Source organism: Pecten maximus, chromosome 5 (genome assembly GCF_902652985.1).
Source record: "Pecten maximus chromosome 5, xPecMax1.1, whole genome shotgun sequence".
Taxonomy (NCBI): Eukaryota; Metazoa; Mollusca; class Bivalvia; order Pectinida; family Pectinidae; genus Pecten; species Pecten maximus.
The window spans coordinates 5,482,900-5,500,289 of record NC_047019.1 but is presented as its reverse complement, the minus strand read 5'-3'; the positions used below and the strand labels follow the sequence as shown (position 1 = coordinate 5,500,289).

Sequence of the window (17,390 nt, the reverse complement as noted above, 5' to 3'; positions counted from 1 at the left end):
TGTTATTTTACTCTGTTATAATTATGTATTATGCAAATAAATCATGGTCTGAAGTTCACCCAAATCAATTTGTATGTTATTTATATTTAGTATATTGTAATATGTTTTCTATCTCTTAAGCCAGCATTTCTACCAGAAAATTGGATTAATTAAGCCTCAAAAGTTTCATTGAGATTAGAGAAAAAAATAACCAGAAGATCTCAATTCATATGAGATGAACAATTTCGAAAATTCAATGAAAAAATTTATGATCTCCATATAAAAATGAAAAATCTTAGACGGGCATGCAATATATTCATCATAAACATCAAATATAAAATAAATCTGGAGTATCTGTGAGTACTTGTGATATTCTCTTAAATTTACAACTTTGTCAGACATTTGTCTGATCAACATTGAGCTATTTACAGAAGTTTAAGTTTAAATTTTAGAAATTTAAAAAGTTGCCAAATGGACAACAGTTTGGTGAGGATCACATCAGCAGTTCCTGAGATTAACTATAGTTACATTGCATCGGAACGGAACGGTTCGAGACAGACATGGGTAACACTATCTGACCCCCCATTTCATGATGGGGGCTTAATTAAAGATTGCTCTCATATCAATTATTTCATTTGTATATTTCATGTACATGAATCTTACCTTATAGTGATAATTTGACCTATTCCCAGTTCAATTCCATTCATTTGGGCGATGAATATTGGGGCCACAGCTTCGTACAAGGCCGTGCCGTCCATATTGATTGTGGCGCCAATGGGCAACACGAAGCGGGTGACACGCTTGTCGATACCCATATTCTCCTCTAGACACCGGAAGGTGACGGGCAGGGTCGCAGAGCTGGATGAACAGATCAATGACAGGTCAACTTTCAGTTTGTGAATTTTACTTAAAATGTCAGTTTGTGAATTTTACCTAAAATGTCAGTTTGTGAATTTTACCTAAAATTGTCAGTTTGTAAATTTTACCTAAAATGTCAGTTTGTGAATTTGACATAAAATGTCAGTTTGTGAATTTGACATAAAATTGTCAGTTTTACAGCTACACAGTTACATATGTGTATGTAAACATACACATCTAGTCCATGCGATATATTGGAATATGTTGCTTTGAATTAAAGTTACGGTAAGTGAAACTCTCTGATATTGCCACTACTGCACAGGACACCAGAGTATAGCTATTAGCTTCCTATTACAAAATGCATACAGTGAAACCTGACTTAACTGACCACTGACTTTACCGACCGCTGACTTTACTGACCACTGATGTTACCGACCACTGACTTAACTGACCACTGACTTTACCGACCACTGACTTTACCGACCACTTTTTTAAACAACCCCTGACTTGACTGACCACTGAATTTACTGACCACTGTCTTTATCAACCACTGTTTTTAACAACCCCTGACTTTACTGACCACTGAATTTACTGACCACATATTTTACTGACCCTTGACTTTACTGGCCACTGATTTTACTGACCCCTGACTTTACTGACCACTGTTTTTAAGGACCCCTGACTTTACTGACCACTGAATTTACCGACCACTGATTTCACTGACCCCTGATTTAACTGACCCCTGACTTTACTGACCACTGTTTTTAAGGACCCCTGACTTTACTGACCACTGATTTTAACGACATCCCACAATGCTTGACCATTTCCACCTGTAGAATGACAACATGCCCCACTATTATGTGGACAGTGTCACACCTCAGAAAAGCAAATCTATAAACCCTCTTTGGCAAAGGACTGTCGAAAGACACGCAAAAGAAAAACACCAACTAATACCAAATAAATCAACAAACAATGTAAAGATATAAGTTTTTCGTTCTGCCAGACTAGTTGGATTTTTGTTATTTAAGGGTTAACTGTAATATATTTTTTACCTTATTGAGCAATAACACAAAAAACTGGGGTGTACTCTGAATAAACCGCGAAGCGGTTTATGAAAAGAGTACACCCCAGTTTTTTGTGTTATTGCTCAATAACGTAAAAAAAATATTACAGTCAACCCTTATAATTTAATTAACAACGATAAGAAACATTTTCATTAAGTTAACATGTTTATTTTGTTCCAGATATTTAAAAACACATCGATAAATACAAAATCCCGTGAACAACGATTACTCCGCTGACGTCACAGTCATTATTTATGTTATGAGATGATAACATAATTTTTTGAGCCAATGAAAATGCTTGTTACAAGCAAAATTAAATTATTATGATTGAACTTAAAGGAAGTTTCACTGATCAGCTAGGATTCAGAAAAATTAACAAGTTTGATTCTGTGAATCTGATTAATCATCCAACTAACCTGGACGCTGTTCCGAGGGCGGTGACCCATGCCTGTAGGACGGCCTTGAAGAGGTGCAGCGGGTTCTTTCTTGTCACAGCGAAGTACAGGAGAGGGAGTGTGATGACCGCGTGGATAAATAGACCGGTCAGTACAGTCACCATGTACATGCCGAGTCTGGCCCCTACTGCCCCAGGGTCATCAATATAGAGGATTTTACCAGTGATGAGGAACATAATACCGATAGGGGAATACCTGTAAAAACAAAGGTTTTTACGTGTTAAGAAATGGTAAATTTCTTCTACAATGATTTCACGTGACGTCAATGAAAACATAATTTCTTCACATGAAGTACTTTAAGAAATAAAGATTTTTTATCAAATAACTACAAAAATCCATAATTAATAATAGGCTTTATCAATTCTTGATAACATATTGAGTCAACGACTCGTCTTACAAATGGTCAAGTAAAATGTACATTATTTACAACATCATTACAATATTGATATCAATAGTTAAATAGAAAAATAATTCAATATCATATGTGAATTTAACTTGCAAAGCATAAACACAGAATAATCGTTGAAAATTAAATAAAGAATTTTGTTTTCTTATATTACATATAGGATGAAATTGTTTTTGCATATTTTACCAGGAAATGTGCTGCCCGTCTGTAAATTCCTTATACAGACATGATAATTTCATACGGAGTATCCGTGGAAACAGATGACTTTGCATAATGCAAATGTATAATTTGAAACAAACCTCACCCGAAAAAACTCAAAAATATATAAAGTATTTCAAATTCCAGTAATAAGACCATACCTGGAACTTTGCCCACTAATATCTAGAAAATATCTAATTTATTTTCAATGAACAGATTTCAACGCCAAGTTCATCCATTTTAAACTATAGTACTGTGATATTCAGGATGTGTTGTTAGACTATTTAAAACTGCAGAAATTTGAAATGCAACTTTGAGGAAATGCAGAAAAAAATGAAAAAGAAAAAACATTACTAGATCCATACAGAAAAAAAAATCCTTCTGTAATAAAAAGCTGTTTGTCACATAAATATCAATGCATTGGTACAAAATTGAATATCATTATGACTGCTGACACAAGGGAGACAACTCTTACTCTCCTACTGAGTTGTTTGTTTGTTTTTGTCTTTTTCCGTGCAGTGAATACTGTATCTCTTCTGGTTGAAGCACTTCTGGCACTTTTGGTGAAAAATGAAACCCTTAATTGGCTTGACACTCTAATGAATGAGCTTAAGGAGGAATTATTCCTCTAGTTAAGACATCAGTATGTGTCTGGTATTCCAAAACAGGAACAATACGTTTGATATAAACAGTTTATTGTTCAATCTAACAAATGGGATTTGGTCTGTACATTCCTGCTGAGCAACTCAATAAAAAAAAACATTAAATAAAATGTATCTATTTTACAATAATGGCAAAACAAGTTATATCAATAGACTCTTGTTGGCTCAGATGGAAGTGTACCAGTGGTCATATTGTACGACGGAGGAAACTAGAGTACACAGAGAAAATCCATGTGATCGGGAAGGTAACCCCATAATTTTTCACTTCCAAACAGGGAATGGAAATCTAATTGCCTAGGTAGAGGGTCAGTAGGTTACCATTGTGCTACCTGACAATCCCCTGGATATGAACCCATAATATTTGGTTTGGTTTGTTTTTGTTTAACGTCCTATTAACAGCCAGGGTCATTTAAGGACGTGCCAGGTTTTGGAGGTGGAGGAAAGCCGGAGTACCCGGAGAAAAACCACCGGCCTACAGTCAGTACCTGGCAACTGCCCCACGTAGGTTTCGAACTCGCAACCCAGAGGTGGAGGGCCCCCAACCCATAATAGGTACAATTGTAGTATAAGGAGTGGGAAAATGCACGGCCAGATCGGGGTTCGAACACAGGACCTCCGATCACTAGCCGGATGCTCTACCAATTGAGGTACCTGGTCACTGACGATTGACCCGGTCCAGTTCCGCTACACAATGCTTTATCAAAGATAGAGTCAAGGAATATTCTCCGTCAGCGGAGTGACAGAGGCCATTTTTAACATGACTGTACATGACACACTGACCAACTCCTTTTACTTACTTCATCTTACTTTCTCCTTTTAAAGACAATTTTACAGACAGATTAAATTCTCAAATAAATCATGTGACATCTGAAATGAGATTTCCTATAATGATTTCTCAATCGGATCATGGATGCTGGTTTCTATGAAAAAAAATTTGAATCTTGTGTAGGTATGGTGACCGGAGCAAGGGGAGATAACTTACCACATGACAAGTACAACCATCTGCATGATAATGTCGTTTAGGATGAGGAAGAAATCCACCATTAGATTGGCACGCTTTCCCATCTTACTCAGCATCATACCAAACGCTGTACAGAATGTAATGATTCCTGAAAAAACAGAGTATATATATACCTATAGGTTTTTATAAAAAAAAATTAAATTAAAGTTAACTATGTACTAATTATAGTTAGGTTAAGTTATAATTAATGCAGGCAAAAACAATACTTCTATATCCGGGTCACAACTACATTTCTCAGGAGATTGTTCAATATTATAATTCATATAATAATTTAAATGTTCAATTTCACAGTTCAGATGCTAATTTGAAGACCTTTCTATATAACTGACTAAGATTAAGAAATAACAATTGAATGTTTCTTCATTTTTATATGATGTTTCTTGTTTTCGACAGATGCACAATTTTTCAAATGCAAATTCAGAAAAAACACAATAATAGTTTTGATTGTCTTCATCAAAATACAAAATGTACATCTACAATGATATTTGTAGCCATGTTGTATACTTATTGATTGATTTTTTTTTTTTTTTTTTTTTTTGAAATAATTACCTATTTTTTAAAATAAAGAGATATACAAAATGTACCTGCTTATGAAAACAATGCATTTTTGTTTTCATTTCAAATAAAACATTTAAAAAGAAAAATTTACAAAAATTAATCTATAACATTTAAGTGGCTATATATACGTTTGTAGACAACCTTGACCTTAAGTGGCCTTGACCTACCTAGAACGTTAATGCCATCATTGAACGGTAGCTGTCTCTCTACAACAATTCTGGCAATTTTCACTTTGACTTCTGAATATTCGGAGAGATTTTTATTGGTTATATTAACAACAGCTGCATTGAGTGACATGGCCAGGGTTTTGTTGACATTTTCCTTTGAAATGTTGAGTTGGACAAGGTCTGCAGTCCGTACCAGTAATGACTGGGTGGCGTTTTTTTCTACATCAACATATTTTGTACGTGTGTGAGCAAAGCCGGCTTGTATCAAATTTGTCGGGAAAACATTTCTGCAAGCAAAGCAAAACAAATGTACAATGAAGTATTTTCCAATTTTGAATTTGTGTCTATCATCTGTGATAAAGGTCAATCGATCATTACCAAGTGTTAGGGTTAAAGGTCAATCTATCATCACCCAGTGTTAGGGTTAAAGGTCAATCGATCATTAACCAGTGTTAGGGTTGAAGGTCAATCTATCATCACCCAGTGTTAGGGTTAAAGGTCAATCTATCATCACCCAGTGTTAAGGTTAAAGGTCAATCAATCATCACCCAGTGTTAGGGTTAATGGTCAATCTGTCATCACCCAGTGTTAGGGTTAAAGGTCAATCAATCATCACCCAGTGTTAGGGTTAAGGTCAATCTATCATCACCCAATGTAAGGGTTAAAGGTCAATCCATCATGACTGTGAGTTAGGGTTAAAGGTCAATCTACCATCACCCAGTGTTAGCGTAAATGGTTTAATCATTCAATTTCAGTCATTAATAAAAAGGTTGTTTATTTACGAGATCTCACCTGATGAGGTCGAGGAATGCGTCGAGGGAGCTGACCCTATCGTCACCCTTGGATGGTCCCCCCTCATCTGGGGGCATGAGGTTCTTGTCGCCGGGGTGGATGGACACAACCAGGATGATACCCAAGATGATGGCAGTGAACGTTGTCCCAAAGTAGTAAACAATGGCACGGAGACCCATACGACCGCTCGACTTGGCATCAATGGACGCCAATCCTGAAATTTTGAAGTAAGAGATTATACCTCGTGTCTTAAGCTATCATTTACCAACAAAAGGAGTGAGAAAGGCAAGTGGAGTTATGTCCCTTGCCTGTACCTATTATTTACATATCATAATGGGGACAGGGTGCATAGAGTTATGCCCCTTGCCTGTACCAGTGTGTATGAATACAGGAAGTTAGAGTTATGCTCCTTGCCTGAACTTTGTTTATACATTAGAGTTATGTCTCCTTGCCTGAACTTTGTTTATACATTAGAGTTATGCCCCTTGTGTTTACTCAAGTTTACGGATTACTGGTAGTCAGAGTTATGCCCCTGTCTGTGTACATATTACTGGTAGTGAGAGTTATGCCCCTTGTCTGTACATTGTGTGTACATAATACTGGTAGTTAGAGTTATGCCCCTTGTCTGTACATTGTGTGTACGTATTACTGATAGTTAAAATTATGCCCCTTGTCTGTACATTGTCTATATATTAAAGTTATGCCACTTGTCTGTACATTGTGTGTACGTATTACTGGTAGTAAGAGTTATGCCACTTGTCTGTACATTGTGTGTACGTATTACTGGTAGTCAGAGTTATGCCCCTTGTCTGTACATTGTGTGAACGTATTACTATACAATTATGGACTTTTTACTTGGTTAATATGCTCTGATATTAACCAGAATGGAACTAATATTGACCGAGGCGAAGCCGAGGTCAATATGGTTACATTCTGGTTAATATCAGAGCATATTAACCAAGTAAAAAGTCCATAACTGTTTTATTATATAATCAAAGTATATATGATGAAATGATAAACGTATTCAACTCAAAGTCCCAACGTCCTCTGCCACGTTCTTTTCTTTTAAATATTCCTTAATTTTTTTTACAGCCGAGTCTGTTGCTCTTCTTGTGTTTATGGAATCCTTTTCTGTCATTAACTTGTTAATGTTCTCATCGTTTAGAGACGCAAACCGCATTTTTTAGGACTGGAATCCGGCGAAACAGCAGACGCAGCCATTTCCTATGCGTTGCTATGGTATTACGTAACTTCCAGTAGGGTATTTCCAGAATCTATTTTTAGCGGAGGTGTTATTAACTGGTTTTTCATAATCTATTTTAAGCGCCGGTGTTATTAACTGTTTTTTTTTTTATATTAACTGGTTTTGCTTTGGAAACCAGTTAATATCGCTATTTATCAAAAGTCACGTGTTGGCGATTTAGCCAATGAGAATATGGATAAATACACATTATATAATAATGGTAGTTCGAGTTATGCCCCTTCTCTATACACTGTGTGAACATATTACTGATAGTTAAAGTTATGCCCCTTGTCTGTATATTGTGTGTACGTATTACTGGTATTTAGAGTTATGCCCCTTGTCTGTACATTGTGCGTACGTATTACTGGTAGTTAGAGTTATGCCCCTTGTCTGTACATTGTGTGTACGTTTTACTGGTAGTTAGAGTTATGCCCCTTGTCTGTACATTGTGTGTACGTATTACTGGTAGTTAGAGTTACGCCCCTTGTCTGTACATTGTGTGTACGTATTACTGGTAGCTAGAGTTATGCCCCTTGTCTGTACATTGTGCGTACGTATTACTGGTAGTTAGAGTTATGCCCCTTGTCTGTACATTGTGTGTACGTTTTACTGGTAGTTAGAGTTATGCCCCTTGTCTGTACATTGTGTGTACGTATTACTGGTGGTTCGAGTTACGCCCCTTGTCTGTACATTGTGTGTACAGATTACTGGTATTAAGAGTTATGCCCCTTGTCTGTACATTGTGTGTATGTATTACTGGTAGTTAGAGTTATGCCCCTTGTCTGTACATTGTGTGTACGTATTACTGGTAGTTAGAGTTACGCCCCTTGTCTGTACATTGTGTGTACGTATTACTGGTAGCTAGAGTTATGCCCCTTGTCTGTACATTGTGTGTACAGATGGCCTCAGACCACAATAATACTTCCGGGTCGTTGTACACGAATGTAGTACATATTGAAATTTCAGGACTGTTGCTAAATATTTTTTCCTGACTTAGCTGCTACAGATATGGACATAATTTTAGCATAGATTTATAGTGCAATATGTAATCTAGTGGCAGAATTTTATTTTGACACCATTTCCATGTTTGTTTGTGAGGCAGGACACGGGGAGTTATAAGGCTTGAGTAGTAATATTTTGTGATTTTCCGGATTTTCCTACAATATAGTAGGGTGGTTACACTTAAATAAAAATAACTTTGTTAAATGCCGGTCATGAGGTACTTTCCAGCTCACTGTATGTTCAGCTTGAATAGTTCTACACGTGATGTGAAAGCCAGATTTTTTGCAAACTTCTGAAATATTTTAATTTCGATTTTTCTTTGGTAGAACAAAGAGGGAAATTAATTGTGGTCTGAGGCCTGCATAGAACGCACCTTTCCGATGTAAACATTCGCGCGTGGACCTTAAATTAGAAACATCGCGAACTTTTAACATTTCCTGTGCAGTTGTGTGTATTTTACCTATATGCAGATGACATTTCACGTACTTTCTGTGAGTTTTTAATTAATGACAGCTTCATTTTAGTAACTACACCCCCAATACACCTCGTTTCGATGATCGTTTCTATTGCGGATCCTTGTCTCTGATCACACTGGACATGTTTGTCGAGAAAACATGTTGGTATTTGTGTTTGCTACACATTTCTAGTATACGCTTTGAGGTGACTTTAAAGTTTCAGATGTGTACTAGCACTGTTTATGAAGATAAACGGTTTTGCGCTATATTTTGGTATAACTTTTAGGGTAAAAACCGTAATACTGTTAACCGCAGTTTTGCTCATTTCACTATTTACATGTACTGTACAAAGTCAGGGGCTATATTTTCCAATAGTACATAGTGTGCTGACATGTTAAATGACTGGCCACATAGCAAATGTAGATTATTTTGTAAAATTGTGATTAAAAAATCATGATTATTATTTGAATTAATCACAAAATCTTCTAAAATTTCACATTTTCTGTCAAAAATCTTTTCTACATGCAACAAAGCAGGTGCTGTTGTTATAAGCTGGGCATAAAGTGTAATGTATGTATCTTGTGATGTACTGTAGTGGTTTAAATTAATTTTAATTCAAAATTTGAAAGAAAACAACACAATATTGTTCCCCCCTCCCAAATATTTGAATTTCACTCAATGTGATATAGTGTATACATTCTAATTCACAATATTTCAACACATTTTTCTCAGAACAGGTTTTTCCTTTATTATTTCCTTCGTTCTATGTAAGCGAATGGTTTAAATATGTTTTTTGGCATTTTAAACACAGATCATTGAAAATTTGGTATTCATGCAAAAACAGATGATAGGATTTTGCCCTGTCCAAGGACATGGTCTCTCAGAAGGACACATAATGTAGATATACAATGAAATTTTACATCAGACTTGTGAAACTTTAATTGATAATTAAACATTTTCTCTGTCACAAAGGGAATTTGTTCAATTGTGACCTTTGTTTTAAAGTATTTATGAGTTTAAATAGGTTCAAAGTTTGTCCGTCACGCCACTCCAGATTTGGGTCTGAAAATTAGTCAAGTATGAGGCATACCTATGCACATTAAACTCACTGTAATTTCCATACTTGTGCAAATATATTAATTGTCTTTGCATATTTGAGTACAGCTTTAGTATCACTTTATATAATTGAAGTAATGATTTTAGAAAAATGAATTTAACTTCACTTTTTAAGCATTTAAATGAAATTTTTCCTTAAAACATTGTAAAATCTCATTTTAATTTTCAAAAAAATCATTGAAAACTTGAATTTATGCCAAAAATTTAAACGGTGAGATGTTGTGTAACTTCCCAGAATTACTTAACATGAAAATTCAGTCACGTTACTTGGTGCCAGTACAAGTTATGCTCTCTTTAATACTCTGAGGTAGACTTCCAGAACAGTGTACCCCCAGGGGACCCTTGACCACTTGACCACTAATTACCTGATTACTACTAAGTGACCCCCAAGTGTGTCTATGTAAATATTATCTTTAAAAACTGGTCTTTCAGAATGCAAAAAGTTAGACAGGCTGAGACATCTAATAAAAAAGTTATTCACTAATATATACAAAAATCTTTTTTAAATCTTGAATTTTCAAGTTTTTCTTAATTAACATGTTATAACATCTTTATTTTTTTCAAGAGCATAATAAAAATATGACACAAGTTAGTCTGCTGAATGTGTGTTATTGTCATAAATTCATTGCAACTATTCCATCAACATTGTGTGCAAAACAGGAATGTTTGCATGGTGACCCTGCTCAGTTAGTGAAAATTGGCCCCTGGCCAGGGGTAGGGGTAGTAAAATGACCATAGAATTTTCATTTTTGAACAGAATAACTTCAAATTTGATTTTAAACTTAATCAATAGCATACAATACTGTGTACGTAATGAAAATTTTATTTTTCAACATTTGACATATATACAGGCCTCAGACCACAATAATACTTCCGGGTCGTTGTACACGAATGTAGTACATATTGAAATTTCAGGACTGTTGCTAAATATTTTTTCCTGACTTAGCTGCTACAGATATGGACATAATTTTAGCATAGATTTATAGTGCAATATGTAATCTAGTGGCAGAATTTTATTTTGACACCATTTCCATGTTTGTTTGTGAGGCAGGACACGGGGAGTTATAAGGCTTGAGTAGTAATATTTTGTGATTTTCCGGATTTTCCTACAATATAGTAGGGTGGTTACACTTAAATGAAAATAACTTTGTTAAATGCCGGTCATGAGGTACTTTCCAGCTCACTGTATGTTCAGCTTGAATAGTTCTACACGTGATGTGAAAGCCAGATTTTTTGCAAACTTCTGAAATATTTTAATTTCGATTTTTCTTTGGTAGAACAAAGAGGGAAATTAATTGTGGTCTGAGGCCAGATTACTGGCATTAAGAGTTATGCCCCTTGTCTGTACATTGTGTGTACGTATTACTGGTAGTTAGAGTTATGCCACTTGTCTGTACATTGTGTGTATGTATTACTGGTAGTAAGAGTTATGCCCCCTGGTCTGTACATTGTGTGTATGTATTACTGGTAGTTAAAGTTATGCCCCTTGTCTGTACATTGTGTGTACGCATTACTGGTAGTTAGAGTTACACCCCCTTGTCTGTACATTGTGTGTACGTATTACTGGTAGTTTGATTTATGCCCCTTGTCTGTACATTGTCTATATATTAAAGCTATGCCTCTTGTCTGTACATTGTTTGTACTAATAACTGGTAGTTAGAGTTATGCCCCTTGTTTGTACATTGTGTGTACTAATCACTAGAGTTATTCCCCTTGTCTGTACATTGTGGGTACTAATCACTAGAGTTATTCCCCTTGTCTGTACCTGTGTTTATAATTCCACATACCTGTTATCATGCACGACACAATGAGAGGAAGAATCAACATTTTCAGCATCCGCATCAGGATGTCTCCAGGGAATGCAATCAACATCTTGGCTTGGTCTGATGGTTCTACGACTCTGAGGGCGAAGCCGAGGATGAGTCCCATCACTACCCCAGCTATCGTGAGAATGAGCAGCAGGTTGTCTTTCCCCCATGATCCTGCCTGATGTAGAAAATAAAATCGGTTAAATCCCAACAAAACAACAACAAATGTGTCTTGAGAATAGGGGCCGCGGTGGCCGAGTGGTTAAGGTGTCCTGACACTTTATCACTAGCCCTCCACTTCTGGGTTGCGAGTTCGAAACCTACGTGGGGCAGTTGCCAGGTACTGACCGTAGGCCGGTGGTTTTTCTCCGGGTACTCCGGCTTTCCTCCACCTCCAAAACCTGGCACGTCCTTAAATGACCCTGGCTGTTAATAGGACGTTAAACAAAACAAAACCAAACCAAAAGTATACGTAAAATATATATTTTTGAAATATACATAACCTTCTATTTTCACAACTTTTCGTATTACAGGATTTCCGGATGAAAACATTTATTAGCAGCAAAAGTCCTTTTGAAATTATTTTTAGAATACAAAAATATATACCATGTCGCTCGGTGTGTAGTTTTAGGAAGAGCATTATATATATATAGATCCAATATAAGCAACTTTATTCAAATAATATATACTGACTGTAAACATGGTAATTTTTAAGGGGGGGTTAATTTTGAGATTTCAATGTCTAAACTATACGTGTGGAGATAATTTTCGAGATCAATCACATTCGCGTAATTAGCATATAAATAGTTTTGCACAGAAATCAGTAAGATTTGCTTCCCCTGATTCATACCTCGATTATCTGTATATTTGACAATAAAATGTGAACTTATATCATTGGTATTTGTTATTTTTTGCACGTGTCATATTCATATAGCAGACTATTGTCAATACAATTCAATTAAGCCTACGTCCCTCTATACAGCTGTACGTACATGATGTCCGGCGATGTCTATCGTTAATTTTTAAACAAGAAATGGAAAAAAGTGACATGTGGACTACCAGATCGAAATTTGGCAGAGACACCAGAAAAATGTGACCTGATTTTCATTCAATGAATTGATGGCTTTTGGATACAACAAAAAACAAGATCATGTGAAAAAAAGGAAACATGGAGAATATTTTGTATTTAGTTGTGTAAGGAACTTCTCCAGTTTTCAGTTTTATTTCGTTTAACATCCTATTAACAGCCAGGATCATTTAAGGATGTGCCAGGTTTTGGAGGTGTGGGAAAGCCGGATTACCCGGAGAAAAACCACCGGCCTATGGTCAGTACCTGGCAACTGCAGTACGTAGGTTTCGAACTCGCAATCCAAAGGTGGAGGGCTAGTGTTAAAGTGTCGGTACACCTTAACCACTCGGCCACCGCGGACCCATACTTTTCAGTAACACACACCATCATGTAATATATTAAAGGAATATTCCTTTTCCTACACTGGTCCCCTGCCTCTAGAATATTAAAGTTATAAATACATACATTATTGAGCTTTATGGTTTTAGTTTTTATGATTTAAGTGGGAGATAGTCTAGTATTAAAATTTAGTTGAGCAATTCTTATCAAACCCGTATGAGATTATGAAATCAATATCCGATGTCTCAGCTTAGCAAATCTCCAGTGGGCTACTATAACACTTTTGAAGAGCTTAATTAAATTTTGTATTGAATGGAAAAGAGAATCCACTTAAACATATGATCATATTTATAGGAAAATATCGCAAAAAAAATAAATAAATTTGGAGGCCTGTTTTCCTCATTGTTTCCGTGGAGATGTCAAAATATAAAATGTACATGAGTAAATGTTGTTTTATTATCACAAAATATAAATAAAAAAGATGGCTGTCTATCAAAAAAGACCAGAGTAAATGTATGTATGTATACATATCCTGAGAAACATTAGACAATGGTGTGGTATGTAAGAAATACCATAAATACCTATTGTTTACTGTACATTCCACACTGTACAAGTATGTACAATTAGTGTGGAAGCTCAGTCTGTCTCTCCCACAGTTAACTTCTGAGACTTCATGTCCCATCATTACACATGTGTGTGGTACATATCCCATCATTACACATGTGTGTGGTACATATCCCATCATTACACATGTGTGTGGTACATATCCCATCATTACACATGTGTGTGGTACATATTCCATCATTACACATGTGTGTGGTACATATCCCATCATTACACATGTGTGTGGTACATATCCCATCATTACACGTGTGTGTGGTACATATCCCATCATTGCACGTGTGTGTGGTACATATCCCATCATTACACGTGTGTGTGGTACATATCCCATCATTACATGTGTGTGTGGTACATATCCCATCATTACACGTGTGTGTGGTACATGTCTCATGATTACACATGTGTGTGATACATATCCCATCATTACACGTGTGTGTGGTACATATCCCATCATTACACATGTGTGTGGTACATATCCCATCATTACACGTGTGTGTGGTACATATCCCATCATTACACGTGTGTGTGGTACATGTCTCATGATTACACATGTGTGTGGTACATGTCTCATGATTACACGTGTGTGTGGTACATATCCCATCATTACACGTGTGTGTGGTACATGTCTCATGATTACACATGTGTGTGGTACATATCCCATCATTACACATGTGTGTGGTACATGTCTCATGATTACACGTGTGTGTGGTACATGTCTCATGATTACACGTGTGTGTGGTACATGTCTCATGATTACACATGTGTGTGGTACATATCCCATCATTACACATGTGTGTGGTACATGTCCCATCATTACACATGTGTGTGGTACATGTCCCATCATTACACATGTGTGTGGTACATGTCTCATGATTACACATGTGTGTGGTACATGTCCCATCATTACACATGTGTGTGGTACATGTCCCATCATTACACATGTGTGTGGTACATGTCTCATCATTACACATGTGTGGTACATGTCCCATCATTACTCATGTGTGTGGTACATGTCTCATCATTACACCTGTGTGTGGTACATGTCTCATCATTACACATGTGTGTGGTACATGTCTCATGATTACACATGTGTGGTACATGTCTCATGATTACACATGTGTGTGGTACATGTCTCATGATTACACATGTATGTGGTACATGTCTCATGATTACACGTGTGTGTGGTACATGTCCCATCATTACACATGTGTGTGGTACATGTTTCATGATTACACATGTGTGTGGTACATGTCTCATGATTACACATGTGTGTGGTACATGTCCCATCATTACACATGTGTGTGGTACATGTCTCATGATTACACATGTGTGTGGTACATGTCTCATGATTACACATGTGTGTGGTACATATCTCATGATTACACATGTGTGTGGTACATGTCTCATGATTACACATGTGTGGTACATGTCTCATGATTACATGTGTGTGGTACATATCTCATGATTACACATGTGTGTGGTACATGTCTCATGATTACACATGTGTGTGGTACATATCCCATCATTACACATGTGTGTGGTACATGTCTCATGATTACACATGTGTGTGGTACATGTCTCATGATTACACATGTGTGGTACATGTCTCATGATTACACATGTGTGGTACATGTCTCATCATTACACATGTGTGTGGTACATATCTCATCATTACACATGTGTGTGGTACATGTCCCATCATTACACATGTGTGTGGTACATGTCTCATGATTACACATGTGTGGTACATGTCTCATGATTACACGTGTGTGGTACATATCTCATGATTACACGTGTGTGTGGTACATGTCCCATCATTACACATGTGTTGTACATATCTCATCTTTACACATGTGTGTGGTACATGTCCCATCATTACACATGTGTGTGGTACATGTCCCATCATTACACATGTGTGTGGTACATGTCTCATGATTACACATGTGTGTGGTACATGTCTCATGATTACACGTGTGTGTGGTACATGTCTCATGATTACACATGTGTGTGGTACATGTCCCATCATTACACATGTGTGTCTGGTACATATCTCATCATTACACATGTGTGTGGTACATGTCCCATCATTACACATGTGTGTCTGGTACATATCTCATCATTACACATGTGTGTGGTACATGTCTCATGATTACATGTGTGTGGTACATGTCTCATTATTACACATGTGTGTAGTATATATACCATAACACATATTAGCTGTACTTTATATCACATGATCACGCACATGTGTAGTTCAGATCATATGATCACACATGTACATGTATACATAGTTACATATGTGTAGTTAAGATCATACAAATGTTACAGTTATATGCATTGAATACTTTAAATTTTTATTCAGGGCATAGTAAAATTAACAGCAAGAGGTTCATGGCTATTTGATGAGAAACAATTTGTACCCATTTTCGAGATAATTTAAGCCAGCACATGAAAGTGGTTGACATTTTATTATTAAATGCTTTACAAGCAATTTTTCAAGTGACAGAATTTACTTAGATGCGTGTTGTGGCATAGAAAACTACCGCTACAGTAAAAATACTTTTTCTTGGAATTTGAAATGAAAATCGTGAAGTTCGGCCACGATAAGTAGTGGGTGGGTATAAAGGGAGATAAGTCCAAAGCAGGCAAAGCATAGATAATACTTAAATGGTGTGAAAAATATTATCTTATTCTTTTATCTATATTAAAACATTTTCTGGACACAGGTATTGAGTCAACCTTCATATTACAGGATCTAGAGCAACAGTTACTGTGGGGACAGCTAGCCCATTGATGACTCGCACAGAAAGAATGCAGATGTTATATTATCTTAATGAGCCATAAATGTGTTTAATTATGTAAAAGTGTAAGTTACTTAAAGTATGAGTTGGGACATTCCCGTATAGTCATCTTTTTTTCTAGATGTCTGAAACTTTCAGTCATTGGTACTTTTTTCTGCATAATTTAAAAAAATAATTGTCTATACTTTAAAGAAAAAGAAAAGAAAAATATCACCTTTTTAAAATATTTTTTGTCCATACATGCTCTTTAAAAAAAAAAGGAAAAAAATTACCATTTCATCTGACTCTCCATGTCCCGGATACATTTGTCTGTAGCTTTTAATTTTTTTTTTTTCCACAGAAGTATCAATTTTAAAGCAAATTTCTATATATCAAAGTACATACATACTGTTATTTTTTTTTATTTTGCTGTCTGATACATGTAAAGATACTTCAGAATCACTAATCCAGATGTAGTTGAGCTACACGAGTACAAGAGTACTCGAGTACGCGTTGAGAGATCTGGAAATAAGCACAGTATAGTTGACTTCCTTCCATGGAACATCCATCATTATTAAGATTTCAGCACCTTTCTTCAGTGATTCTGATGAATCGCTTTTTTTACTGCAAGATTACGACGATAAAGTACAGATTGTAGGACAAATGTATCAGTGGGTTTCTAATTCTACAGGGTTGCTCCGATTGCCGGAGATCCGAGTGATTTATCAAGAAAACACCTACAGCATCGGAGAAGCACTATCCCTGTAGGGAATCTAACAAATGTGGCAAATGCCACA

The 17,390-nt window shown here is 36.2% G+C and overlaps 1 protein-coding gene across 1 annotated transcript in view; it reads right to left on the bottom strand.

Annotated features, from left to right (window-relative positions):
- LOC117326942 (excitatory amino acid transporter 2-like) overlaps positions 1-17,390 on the bottom strand; it is a 121,677-nt gene that overhangs the window by 6,286 nt on the left and 98,001 nt on the right. The window contains exons 4-9 of the mRNA XM_033883744.1: positions 11,764-11,962; positions 6,161-6,374; positions 5,369-5,655; positions 4,605-4,731; positions 2,318-2,551; positions 643-837 (exon numbers count right to left, since the gene is read on the bottom strand). Of these exons, the coding sequence (XP_033739635.1) occupies positions 643-837; positions 2,318-2,551; positions 4,605-4,731; positions 5,369-5,655; positions 6,161-6,374; positions 11,764-11,962 (1,256 nt within the window). The remainder of the gene's footprint in view (positions 1-642; positions 838-2,317; positions 2,552-4,604; positions 4,732-5,368; positions 5,656-6,160; positions 6,375-11,763; positions 11,963-17,390) is intronic.